Raw genomic sequence first — 14,231 nt, 5'->3', positions numbered from 1 at the left:
TTTGGAAACATTGTTTATGAATAAGTTTTTATTGCTGTCACAGGACAGCACTTAAGTAATATGAATGTAAAGCAAAGATTTTGCTGCTTGTATTCCAAGACACAAACACAAATTAAAACATGTCAATAAACAGATTGAAGAAATGTTTCTACTTTTAAACGCATTCATGGAATAATCAAGAGTACCCACACATCACATTCAGCAATGCTCTTTATTAACGATGAAGAGACATCAGTCTCTGTTATATGTCCTTGCAAATGTTCTTCACAGATGATGTGGACTGCAAAACATTTGAAATTGCATCAAAGACCCAACAACAGATTGTGTTGTATCATGCTTGTAAAGTTACAAACTAGGTCAGAGGGCTACGAGTCATTTTGCTCAGGGGTAATCTGTGACCCACTTTTTTGTCTTTTATAAATCTCATGCAGCACAAGTGTTCTGCAGCCGATTATATCTATATGATACTGCATCAGGATGGATAGATCTGATCCAAGATAATAAAATGTCTACAGCTAAATCTATAAGTAGCTATTTTAGTTTTGAGGTTTAAGCACTTAATCGCCGACAGCTTCTACTTTTGTTTTCCTTTGAACTAAGACTGTAGGGATTTGTTTACGTAGTCTTTGGTTTCCACAACAAAATTAGTCAAGACATTAAAATAATCCAATAGGAACATTATTAGAACATTCTAGCACACTGAATGGTCACGTCTTTGCTAAATTCAAAGTGTTTCCACACATTAGACTGGAATGATGAACTGATCAGTTTTTACTGACATCACGTGTGTGTTGTCCGCTGTGATGCACCTGGTCATTTTTTCGCTAAACTAAAATAATCCTACCATGTCTCAATCCAAATGGTATTTTCCAAGATAGATTATAATCAATCTATTTCATATTGAAACGATGTTATTGGTCAATTTGGTCAATTTTTTCATAAAAATATGAATTGATTCCTCGATTAAGGCATTAATCTTTACACCCACGTTAATTACTAAGGTTGTGTAGTAAGCATAGACGCTATTTCACTGCACAAAGCAGGTGTGATGTCACCTATAGAAAATGCCTTACCTTTGGCTCCAGCTAAATTCAGCCAATTCTGTCTGCGTTTTTCCGCGATACAGGATTGACTGAGCAATAGCTGTTTATTTCGCAATAGAAGTCTATGGGATTTTGGCTTCTTGGAGCCAACGGGTACTTCCCGTTTGGAATGCGAGGGGAGGGGTCACTCTACTTAGTGATTTAGGGTGGTCCCCCACTTTTTCATGTTTCAATATTCACGGTTTCACAAATTTGCAGATTTTTTTTCTAGTCACGTGACTTCTTCGGTTCATCACAATGAACATTTATGCCAAGTCTGCTTTGCTGATTACTTTCTCAGCTGTCTCTTTCTCAGTCCAACCCTCTGCAGAAAGAGGAAACACAGTTTAATTTTCCACTCCATCTTATTCCTTTTCCCATCAGCCTGGGTATTTTGATACTATCCATATATCTCTTCTTGCAAACAACTCTACATATACAGATCCTTTATGTAGAGTCTGAAGTTGAAGATTTCCCACCGCTACATAATGCCCATTAGTTTCTCATAATCAATTAGCTAACTTCCGATTCAAAGTTCAGGCGTTATGCGTGTGTATTTGTTTGATTAACAAGCATTTTTGCAAGATCTATGTTTTTGTGTGCTTTTGAAATGATATTTAATAGACCATTAATACATTTTTCGTACATAAATTCTGGGAAAATAAGGTTTGGTTTTGCAGGTAACATCCCATGTAAAAGTTTAGAAATGAAAGAGGGCACCACACATACAGTGTAAATATAGCACATGGTTATTTATAGGCAATACACCTTCCCGTTTAGTTCATGTCAACAAAAATGACAAACTGTACAAATTCTCTCTTATATTCATCTTGTATATGTTTCTTGTGTCCACATGGACTCGTGTTTCTTTAACGTCCGTGCTGCTCTCGCCCTCTGATCCCTTGTTAGAATGTGCAGCCAGATGGAGAAAAGTTCATTGGCCATTTATCGGAAAAGCAAAGCTATCCACACTTAAGCTGAAATGACTACTTGATAAATAATTTCGTCAGCTAATGGGAAAGCGCAGTTGATGGAGCAGCTAAGTAATTCATAAAAGCAAAAGAGGAAAACATTTTGTTTTATGACTTTGCTTTTCTCTTCACTAATCAAACAATGCTTTGAACTTAGAGTACTTTGAAAAGCTGTCAACTTATTCAGATGTCCACAAAAATCTGTTAACTAGAATTAATTATATATTTGCAATTTTACTTTGGAATTGTAATCCTCAAAAAAAAATACTGGTCCACATTAGTCTGAATTATTTTGTAGAAAATATGATGTAACTTTTAAACTTCTTTTTACTTACAAAACCTTGACTCACCCGTTGTAATGGTTGTAGCATGAGGTTTACTGTACGCCGTTTCCCCACGTGGAAGAAACATGAATTGCTTTGGATACTCATTGGTACTTTGACTCCAACATCTTCTTATTCCGTTGTTCGGTAGAAAAGCCCACTAATGTAATACTACAAACGACTGTGTAAAGGAAACGAATCAGCTTTTGAGAAGAAATCTACTCATGGAAATGTCAATATCAGATGGCCAGCGTTTCTTAATGAAGGACATTAAATCTTCTAGTCTGCATGGTCTCTTGTAACTTCCCATAACCCAAGAAACCCAACAATGATCAGATATTTAGTGTGCATGTACCTCAGTGTGTGGGTTTTCTGTAACCCTTGTTCTATCCTAGGCACTTTAACATACGGAGTTGGGTCATCTAGACCCACTAGACAGTGCTCTGAACCTTTTTTCTTCAATGATTTGTGAACCTCACTGGTGTCCATGGATTACATGAAATCTTTCCACCTTTATCCACCTTTGTCATGGTAGGGAGAACACGTCAAAGTAAGGGTGGGGTCATCTAAGATAGCACAAGGGTTAAACTGAAAAGTAGAAATAAAAATCCTGAAGAAAGTCAAAAACCATGTAGAATATTTTGTAACAGAAGCTGCCATTGGCTTAGTATGTGGGTTATTGACTTTGTGTTAATGTTGCACTTTCTTCTCTTTAAGACATTGCTTAGAATGTTTTAAAAGATGCCAAGCCTTTTACTTAGTTTTCATCAACACCAATGTGTCCTATGTTTGACTTTCTTGGGTTCAAAATATGTTTTAGAGTCTCTGTGTTTTTAGTCTGGCCTGTTTTAGTCTGTCTGGTTGTCCTTGCTAATTTAGGTTTCTTTGACTGGTGCCGAAGCTGACCTAAACTTGGGCCGGAACTAAACAAGCAAACGGATCTGTGAGAAGTGGGCTTGCAAAAGAAATTATCTGGTGGGGTTCACTTGCAAGAGCAAAAACATAATAATCCCACAGACTCTGTGCAAAAGTTCGGAAGATTGCTAAATATGTTCACATCCTCATTGGATTTGCTCTCAGGAGCAAACTAAAGATAGAAGCTGACCAAATTGCCGGGAAAAAATCCTGCAGTATTGGGGGGGGGGGGGGGTATTTTACTCAACAAGTTCCAGGAAGCAAAAAAAGCACAAATGAAAGCAAAAAACAGCAAGTTCTGCTAGACCTATAATCCTTTGGATTTTGCCTCTTTACTTTACCTCATCAGATATTTTGAGTTTTCTAAATGTCTGAAGCTACATTCACACCGGCAAAACTCGCATTTAAATGGCCACTTTTAATGAAAAGCCTATGTAAATGCCTGTATACCTGCGTTTCTGGCTTCTGCTTAAAAAATCCTTGATTTTTAATGGGTGCCCCAACAAAAAACAGGTTTATGATCTTCAGATGATTTGATTCTGTATAATTGTAGATTATCTGAAATCATCAAGATCTTTTCCTATTCATTGTTTAGCACTCAATGCATTTTTCTGCAGAGTAGCTTAGACTTTTCTGTTTCACCCAAATGCTGAATTACACACCAGCATGGGTCAGTGCAGGTTCATCATCAGGCCTAGGGACCCTTCTAGTTCCTGAGATACAGCTGCTGCACAATTAAAGCGTAAACCTATCTGGTTTCACAGAGAAGTTATCTACAACAAGCATGCTAATTGATAAAAAGGGTCTTTGTTTTCAAATAGAATCAGTAATAAAATGCTAGTTCTTATAACCTAAGAAATGATTAAAATGTTTTGGCTATTAAAGTATTGCGTGCATTTCTTAACATGTTCTCGTGTGACGTCTTACAGCAAAGCCACCTAAATGAAGTTTAGCTGCTGCTCTGCATGCAGTCTGCGCTGACCTGATTGATTTTTGATTTGACAGAAGATTTGAAGAAGCAACCTTCCAGGGCCGCTTTTGTTTTATTCATTTGTTCCTTCAAGACGTTCCTATTGTAGCTGATGCTAATGGCGCTGGTCAGGCTCTTTGTCTGCTGTTACTCGGCTGACACTTAATGCCTTTAGGCGTGGGAGCTCGGCTCGCTACTATAAGATGGCGATTTTATGAGAGAGGCAGTGATCACTCTCTGTATCTGTGCACAGGGAAAAGAAGATTGAAAATTAAATCGAGTTTCCGGTGTTACCAGTGATAATTCTGCGCGTCTCGCATTGAAGATGGGGACTTCTGCCGTGAATTGGCGGTGAGCCTGAGGCTTTATGGTACCAGGGAGAAAAGGAGAGGTGCTGAAAGCCTCTGTTAAGTTGTAGAGACAACATCTTCTCATCTCCCCTGCAGGAAAACGTTTAAACATCTGTGTTGCTGAACAGCAAATGCAATATGTCCATCACCAGGGGAAATGAAGTCTTCACACCCAGCCAAGGTCCCACCTAAAGGGAAGGATGTGAGGAAAATATACAGGGTCAGGGGGTTCACTTATTTATGAGAGGAAGAGCAGTGAAGTGGACTTGTTGTCAGATAAGCAGCTGTTGACATCATGAGCTGGATGACGTCGCATGACCACGACATGCCATGGCAGATGAGAGGCACTCTCTGCCCTGCAGGGGTAACAGATTTGCATGAATTTGTCTGAGACATTTAGCGTCACTCAGTGGGCACCTGAGAGGAGAAGAGGCAGCTCTAGTTATAGTTCATTAATGCAGCATGTCGAGCTTGTTGTTGTTTTGTTTAGGCAAAAGAACTGACAGATGGATGTTATTCAATCATTAAAAGACACACACTCAAATTCGTGCTTTAGATCAATTGTAGCTGTATATTTTTTTAGCTTTAGGTTGATGGCTAAAGTAAACCAAAAACAATAAAAGATTTTTAATTGCAAATTCAAGTGTGAAAACTGAAGTAACCAAACTGTTTGAACTACAGAATGAACCTAAAGCATGTCGCTTAAAAGTCTTGAATAATTTATAAAGGTTCAGGAATCGCTGCAATAAACTAAAATAGCTAAAACACTGAGAAAATGACAAATCAACTGCTAAACAAGAGCTGAACAACATTTAGATGGCTTATAGCTGCTATTTTATATGCTGAAAATTGGCAATTTACTTGTTAAAAGTACCAAGATAAATACTAACTATTACTTCAATAAATCCTAAAGTTGTAGAAAAAGCGTAAATGTTATGAAATGCTAAATGGTCCTTTTTAAAAACAAATGCAACGTCTTTTCTGGAAAAAGTCCTACGTAAATGCAGCAAACTTAATTTATTTATTCAAACAATGTTTAAAGTAGGATCAAAAGATTGCAGATGTGGCAAGTAAGTTAACGACATTAAAATGACCAAACTGCTAAAGTGAATTTTAGCTTTTTACATTGGCTAAATGAAATCGTGGCTCTGAGAGTGAGGTTATAATTGATAAAAGAAGAAAAACATTCTGGAAGATGAGCATATGTTGCTGTGAATGCTGATTTTTGCAGTCGGTTACTATAGAGATAAATACACACTTATAAAAATAAACATAATTGTTCACAGAAAACAAGTAGATTTCTGTTATATCACAACCTCTGTTGTACTTGCTGACTTCATTCACAAAAACTCTCAAACCACTTTTCAAAGTCCAGTTTTGTCATCCAGCTTGTCAAAATCACAGTAAGCATCGCAGCTTTAAGGCTGTTATTAGTGTTGACATTCATACAAAGGACTAGTTAAAACCCTAAGCAATAATTATAGTATGTAAACATACACAAAAAACAGCACACACATAATTTAATGCTTTTTTACTCCTTAAACTAAACATGGTTTCTGTTGAGAGACAAAACAGTGTCTCCTCTCCTTTGTTGTGGGAGTTGCATTCTAAAAATAACCTGCAATAGAAAAAATCTGCAAAATACTCATCTTTGTAGTTTTTTTTGTTTAGAATTATTTGAGATGTTTTAACCCGTTAACACCAGAGATATCCCTGGTGGTACCTAAATAACACACGTTCTTTGACATGCCGCAACTCATCGACCTTTTACGTGGATTGCGCTAAATCAGCCGATTCTGATACAGAGAAAAGCGGCTTTTCATATCTGCTGTGCAACACATTACTAATGTGAAATGTTACCCATCAAACCTGCTTTTCTTCTCTTTAGAATCCGCTGGAATTGCGTTAATTGCATGAAAGGATAAAGAGTTACTGTTGTTGTTAAAGGCTGTAAAACCCACACACATTAAACTTTATAGACTTTTCTCAGACAGACATGAGCATTTTCACATTTTTCTCCCTTGTTTTTACTCTCAACGTTCAAAGCTTCAGAAACATATAAGTCCAATATTATAGAATAAAAGCAAAGGTCTGATCACGACCAAAGGTTTTTGTAAAATTGGTAAACCGAATGCATTTTGTACAGGAGATGCGCGCAGAGGACACTAACAATGGTCTACCGCAATTCAGGACGCAGAACACAATGTACTGTAAAAAATAAATAAATAAATAAAAGGCATGCACAAAAAAAAAATCAGCGAAATTGCAAAAGGTGAAATTCATTATAGCCAGGTGTTCCTGTATAATGGACCAGGGAAGTCATCCTCCACTTTTTTAATGTGCTCAACTTAAACACACTTCTAGGAGTCCAAACTGTTTACACAACAAAAATGACTAACTACAGCTATCAGACGGTAATAACCAAGGACTAAAAAAATCAATGAATCTCCAAAAAGAGCATGTTAGCAGCATTTTTGCTGACAAATACTAGGATTTATTTTTAATTCCTCAAGCAAACATGCATGATTTCCTGATTTTACTGGCATTTCAGGATCTCCATATAGGCTGGTTTCAATGCCAATATGAGAGCATCCGACGCTACTGTTATGCACAGTTGAGTACCACAAGTTACTTACCAATTCATAGAAGATTATTATCCTATCAATTAAGGATTTTCTAAAGGTGTGCATTAAAAATTCTCATATTCCAGAGACATTTAGAAAGTCATAAGAAGCAGATCTGTCTCCTAAGACTTTAGCAGGGATTTCTCATGTCCTATTTCTCAAATAATGTATTCATAAAATGTTAGTTAAATGCGGGTTAGTCTTTTATGATGGAGAGGTGGTTTTCTGGAAGAACAGCACTTAAGTGAAGAGTTAGTGGAAGATTTAAGTTACTGTGTTAAACAGGTAACCCTAAATAACAGGAAGAGTTTGCGCAATTTACCATAATTGTAGCAAAACTAGTCGAAAGACCTGGAATTAGCTGGCTAGCGGGCCTTGATGGACCTCAGCACAAGCAAAGAAGCTGGTCTCTGCATGGATTATTGCAGATAATAGGAGTTTATTACACACAAATCAGGCTTAAAAGGCTCCAGCGGGACAGGAGTGAGGCTGTCTGTCTTAATGGCTCCTGTGTAAGAAGCTGCACTGACTCGGATTCCCTCTGTGATCTCAGAGGCTTTTGTTCTCCATATCTCCAGACCACAAACCTCTCCTATTACATGTCATCTCGCCCCATGTGGTTGGTGTTCATGTCGGGCCTCCATAGGCACAAATCCTCTCTGGATTATAGAGCCCTTTTTTCAGATGATAAAATCATTATTTCATTTTTGTATACATTCTTTCTTTTTTTTTTTTAAAAGGCTAAAAAATGAAATAATTTACCTTTAAGTTTGTGTTAATGACCTGTGAGGAAATGCATGCAAAATTATGGATTATACAAAACAACCCTATACCCCCAAATGATATTGACCGAGGTCTAGAAATCCGTCTCAAAGTGCTGTTAAGGCTGCAAGGATTATTTAAAAGAGTTCACTTACTCCCACACTTTAGCACTGAAGTCAACTCATATCTTTAAAAAAAACAGCACAGTCTTTTAACTACGACGGAGTCGTAAAATTACGACATTTTATCTCGTAAATCTACGAGAAAAAAGTCATAGATTAACAAGGAGAAAACACAGAAGTTGTCCGTTTATCGGAGCATCGCTTGAAGATGAAAGACGTGGAGCCTTTTGTGAAGCTTTATTTCCGGATTATTATAGGTTTAAAACAAAGAGATTCTGAACCTTGGCGAGTCAAAATCAGATTATTGTCAGTAGAGGCGGCTTTCTGGGGTTCAGTGTCAGTAAAGCGGAGTTTCATATGTAAAATAAGGAGCTCAGAGACACGTTTGGGTGCAGAGGATCGCTGGAGCTTTTATTCTCCATTTCATTCACAAACCCTGAAGTTCATTTGTCACCTTACGTCATGAACCTGTCATCAGATCCGAACACCAATGCGGAACTAAACGTCCCGTTATATCATTAAACAACAAAGATGAATGAAAATAGTCTATTATATTAGCATTAGAACATTGAAAATGCCAAAAAAGTGATCCTCCTCCTCAGACGGAAGCGTCACACAAACGTAGAGATCTTGATTTTGGTGGAGGAAGAAAGGATTGAAGCGGAAAGCTGCAGGGACAGCGATGGCTTCATCGGGCTGCAGGGATCCTGCAAACCAACCATCAATAAATAAAACTTTAATAAATTGTAAATCAAACAAATGAGCTTCCAGATATTTGGAACGTTATCAATAAACATTCAGCTCACCTGTTCAACTGAGTTTAGTGGGTCTGCTCTGTTGCTGTGCGGCGTTCACCTGCTGCTCTGCATGCTCACTTCCACTTAATATCATAAATTTACGAGTTTTTTCTCCTAAATTTACGAGATAAAAACTTGTAATTTACTTTTTTTTTTTGGTGGCCCTAATACTCTGTCGTATTTAACTGCCAAAGTGGGAAAATAATCATATTTATAAGAAGTGCATGGTCAAATACTGTAAGTGGGGGGTGTGGGGTATTGGGAAGGGCCCTTAGGATGTTACACACAAACACGTCAAGTTTCATTGTTAAGTCAATGTACAGACGATGTGCCTCAACCAATCAGGGACTCAGCTTTGGGCACGTGAGCTTTTCAGCGACTTCATCAAAGGGAAAAAAAAACGAGTCTCCGGATACACCCTGGGCAGGTTTCCAGCCTGTTCAGAGCCCATGGAGCTGGAGCGATCACGCCCACTACGACGGCACTCGCGGTCTGGCCGGACCCGGGGCCGCCAGGCTTTTCTGGCATACAGAGAGCTGCCACAGGTGCCATCGTAGCGGACGTGATTGCTCCATGGGCTTATGATGTTTTTCATATTTTCATTGAGACGGTAATAATCAGATCCTCTAGTTTATAGTTTCCTGTCGGGTCAATGCTTGTCAGACACTGGGCCATAGACAGACGGAAGTCATCCAAGCGCAGCTCCTGCATTAAATGGTGAAATTCAGTGTACTGTGAGCGTCTCTGAAGGATCTGGTGAACCCAGACACGGTGACGTACTTGCCCGTGCCTCTCCAAAACGTATAAACCCCATGATGTGGCATTGAATGACTAAATGAAGTCCAGAAAAATGCTCTGCGGCCGGGTGTCAAGGCCTCCGGGGCAGGCGTGCAGCAGGAAATTGGATGTCCGCCAAAAGAGAGGTGGCAGACATAAATTAGACGCACGGACCGCATCCGGTGTGAATGCAGCATAAGGCCTTTATGTTTGTTGTCATTCTTGCGTTGTAAGAGTTGTTTTCCACAACAGTCTTGGTTCCAATCTTTTTGCATAACTTTTTGCATAATTCAAATGACGGCAGGTCAACAACAGTAGCCCTCACTCTCAATCGAGCCACTTTCACGAGAACAAGTTACATGGAAGTTAAAGTATTTTTTAAAACGCTTCTCCAGTTAAGCTGATTCCCCCCGCTGGGCTGAGCCTGAACACACAGACTGAGGAGACTGACACATGTGCCAGGGAGCAGGATTCAGAGTCCTCTCCCATGGAAACCTGTGCATGATGCCATGGTAAGATTTGATCCACATGTGCAGGCAAGCTGACTAATTTAGCAAACAAACCGCAATTAGACAGGACTGCTAATCCACATCGCTGGGCGGGTGGACAAGAAAATGAGAGAGGCTGCTTGGTTATCAGTTGGGGCTTGTTGTTTTGATAGATCCCACTGTTAAAGTTCCGTCTAAAGAAATCACAATGGGGGAGAACTGGAGAAAATAGCTTTTTGTTATTTCAAGATTGTGGGAGGCACTGACTTAACAAGCAGTTGGACATTTGGAAAAATGTTTTCTCTGGGTTTATTTTTTTTGCAGAAATGAGATGAGCTGTTTGAGTCTCTCAGCGTCCACTGTGGAGGTGCAATGGCTGTGACAGAGAATGCCGGAACAAGTAATGACTTTCATTTTAAGAGCGTGTGCTAGTCCATCACTTTTAGCCGATGAAAGGATTAACCCTCTGCTGCAAACTCTGCGTTCCCAGTGCTCTACACACCTGTATGCATCAGAGCCCCCAAAAGGCTGGGGGGTTTCCTTACATTAGTTTTAGTCAGCTTAGTGGCAGTGATAGTGATGCTTTTTTCTCTCTCTTTGTCCTAAAAACATCTTTTGCTGTTTTCTTGCTGCACTGAGAAAGCCCTTCCTGTTGCAACAACCTCTAAGGCATTTGTACTGACAATAAACAAAAACTCTACATTCCTCACATGTGATCCATTTTGAATTATTTAGACCAAATTGTGATATAACCGCCCTGCGACGGACTGGTAACGTGTCGAGTATACTCGACCTATGCCCAACAGTAGCTGGGATAGGCTCCAGCAACCCTGTTTAAAACAGATAGATGTATTATAAGGAAACGATAATGCCCAACGAGGTGTCCACTATCAGAAATTAATGGACAATGCAAAGTTCATTTCTTTCTAACAGTGCCCACCTCAAAGGGGCATTGCCTATGGCCTATGCCATGGTCACAAAAGAAATAAGTATTATATCAACTTTTAGTACGTACTTTTTTTTGCCTTAATTCTTTTTCACAAGAAGTGGACTATTTGATACACAGTGTAACACGTTGTCATGGTAACTTCTACAGAGCCTCCACCTTGCTCTGCTGCAGCTGGTGTATGAGGTCGAACCACTGGAGGAAAGCGGTATGGGCTAAATGTCAGGTTAAGTTACCTACTGTTACTTACTGGCGGCCAGCGTAGTATTGTCGAATATTCAGGCTATTTAACTGGAACTTCTTTTTTGCTGTCCATTATCACTTTACTGGGCACACAGCAGCCAATCAAAATTGAGTATTCACACAGACCATGGCATAATCATTTTTGCTTTTTGCCTTTGCTGATTTTGTTTTTCCGGCTTACTTTGTGCAACCACGCTGGACAATGACTGTTAAATCTATTTCCTTTAGGAAAGTTATGTAAACTTAGCATTACTCACAGTGGCAATGACAACAGTATGTGACAGGATATACAAACTTTTATTTTGAAAGGATTAACATTCAACCACGATACTTCACTTCTTGAGCTTTAAAAGCATCGCAGCCCCAGCTCACTGAGGCACAGACACTTTGTGGTTCACAGTCATGGAAGCTTTGGAAGTCACAGGAACCACCCTCAGAAAGATGAAGGGATTTCAAAGTAATGCTAGTGGATCAGCCTTTGGTTTGTTGTTCTAAAGGTAATTGCAAAGTGTCTCTGTTTTCTGGTGTTACACGGGATCAGAAAACCCTACAACCTCATTCTGTGTGTGCCAAATGTTGTTACTGACTATCCCACTGCACTCTTTGCTGCCTGCTGGCAATTAGGTTAAATGAGAAATTAGATTTTTGCTCAGCAAGAGCTAAACTAGCAAGATCTGCTTTGGCTTTCTGCATCCTTCTGTGCTTTCACCGGACTCCTCTAGGCAGTTCTGCTATTTATCCTGGGTTTGTCATTTGTGTTGACTTAAGGGGTTTTTCAGAAAATGATGAGTAAGTTAAATAAAAATGCAAAGCAGTTTGTTCGTCCTCCATTGTTGGACATTTTCAATCATAGGTGCTATTGTGAATAGAGAGGAGTCTCAAATGCTTGTTTAGAGGGGGGTTATCATGTTTGGACCACTGACTGTATATGAGAACTGGAATGAGTGACCCCTCCTCCCTCGTATTTCAAACAGGAAGTACCCGCTGGCTCTAAGAAGCCAAAATCCCCAATGGTTAGAGAGGTGGGTATTTGGGAAAGGATGCCTGTCATTTCAAATACATATAAAATACCCTTTCTGACTAAGATGAGATGATTTATCAAAGGCTGCAACAAAATATCTGGTAGGTTAGTTTTGGTTTAAGTTCGTATGCAATGTTTTCAAACCAGAACCCACCCACAGCTCTGGGGAAAACGTTTTTCATGAGCGTTCTGTGAATATGGCTGTCCAAACAGATGCTGAGCTCTGAGGGTGAAATCGCCTCCTTAATCACACGGGCAGCATCTGATCCACTCGCATAAGAATTGAAAATGAGTAAAGCGGCAGGTCTGCGGGCGTCAGCTCATGAGACATGGCGTCCTGCAGTGACTTGGCTGCCCGTGACTGTTTCGAGCTGACCGTCAAGATGACAGTCTATCGCAGGATCACACAACCATCTGTGTTTTGGACACAGAGCGAAAAGGCCAGCTGTCCAGAACCGTTGACATTTCCAAGGGCGCAGCTTTCACCTGCAGGCGCTGAAAAGCGGCCCTTCACATTCCCCGCAGCATTGTCTGCGGCTGCAGCAGCTGCTGACCTCCCAAAGAACCAGGATGTCTGCTTCCCTTATTGACGAAAGCCCACGTTTGAGAAAGAAAAGGAGAATGAGGCCCGGCTGAGTGACGCTGAAACAATGTGAGTGGAGGAGTTTGGGAACAGGCTGGCCCCGGGTCAGCATGTCTGCCAGCTCATTTTTATTCCCATCTTGGTCTTGTGCTCACTCCCCCTCATGTTTGTTAGCATTCATCGCTCTAATAGATAGGGAGTGTGTGGATGTAAGCAGTTCAGCCGTGGACTCTCCGGATCTCATTTACAATGCGATAATCTGCCTCAGTGTTTTCAGCTCGACTTTGCTGCTCTTACCTAGAGCTGGATTTTCTTTTCTCTAAGGACTCTGGCAGAATTCCTGACCCACTTAAATGTAGAGTGAGAACAGGAAGCAGAAGAGGAACAAGTTGCTAATGAAGCTAAGAGGAACTTCTGGCTCCACCTCTGTTTGTGTTTCTTGTTCTCTGCTCGTTCTCCACGCTGCCCTCCTGTTCAAGAGCGGTCCCTCTGGCTCAGACCAATGGACTATAGCAGAGGCGTCGCTACACAAAAGACGCCACTTTTCCTGATTTGATTAGGTCCGACCAATTAGGATAGATGGTGGTGCCGTCAGTCCCTGAGCAGAAACAGGAAGGGCATTTCTTATCAACTACGTTCCTGTGCAATCCTTTGCTTCTCCGCTCTCCAGGATCTGTGAGTGTCCTCATAAACAAAGGGGCTTGCCCTTTGCACAGCGGGGTGATCGCTGTCAGCTGCAGCTGATGCTTCCCTCTACTCCTTTTGACAGGTGTAATGAGAGCGCAGGTCATGGACAGATGATGGACGTGGAGACGTCGTACTCAGACTTCATCAACTGTGATCGCACAGGCCGCAGGAATGCCGTGCCCGACATCTCAGGAGAGGACAAAGCCGTGGGCAGCACAAGCGAGCTCTCCAAAGACATGGCGGAGATGGATCTGAAGGCCGGAGGTCAGTAATGGCGCGGCACGGCCCTGGGAACCCGCTTTTGTGCGCAGAGCTGATGCCGGCAGGAAATGGACGTGCAAATGTCAAAAGCCTTTTATGGAGATGTACTGAAACACAATCCTTTAAGTGCACACTGCAGTAACAAAAAGGAGTGGGTCTGCTTTTCCTGCACTTAACTGGGCAATTAAAAGAAGGTTTTCAGGAAGTTCTAACCCATCCAAAACCAGTAAAATGGGTTAAGGTCTGCATGAACCCGAATGCTGCGCTGGCTTATCAGCGGGTCAGACTATGTTCTTGAGTCAGTCCGTT

The 14,231-nt window shown here is 40.6% G+C and overlaps 1 protein-coding gene across 2 annotated transcripts in view; it reads left to right on the top strand.

Annotated features, from left to right (window-relative positions):
* Positions 1-14,231, top strand: part of pkig (cAMP-dependent protein kinase inhibitor gamma) — a 38,457-nt gene that overhangs the window by 23,010 nt on the left and 1,216 nt on the right. Inside the window, exons 1-2 of one of the 2 annotated variants that reach the window (XM_020704905.2) lie at positions 12,406-13,649; positions 13,744-13,925. In XM_020704905.2, coding sequence (XP_020560564.1) covers positions 13,772-13,925 — 154 coding nt within the window. In that variant the 5' untranslated portion in view covers positions 12,406-13,649; positions 13,744-13,771. Of the gene's footprint in view, positions 1-12,405; positions 13,650-13,743; positions 13,926-14,231 lie in introns of those variants that run through there. The other variant, XR_002290584.2, reaches the window with a different exon arrangement.

Source organism: Oryzias latipes, chromosome 7, assembly GCF_002234675.1.
Source record: "Oryzias latipes chromosome 7, ASM223467v1".
NCBI classification, from domain to species: Eukaryota; Metazoa; Chordata; class Actinopteri; order Beloniformes; family Adrianichthyidae; genus Oryzias; species Oryzias latipes.
This window is presented reverse-complemented; position numbering and strand designations above follow the sequence as displayed.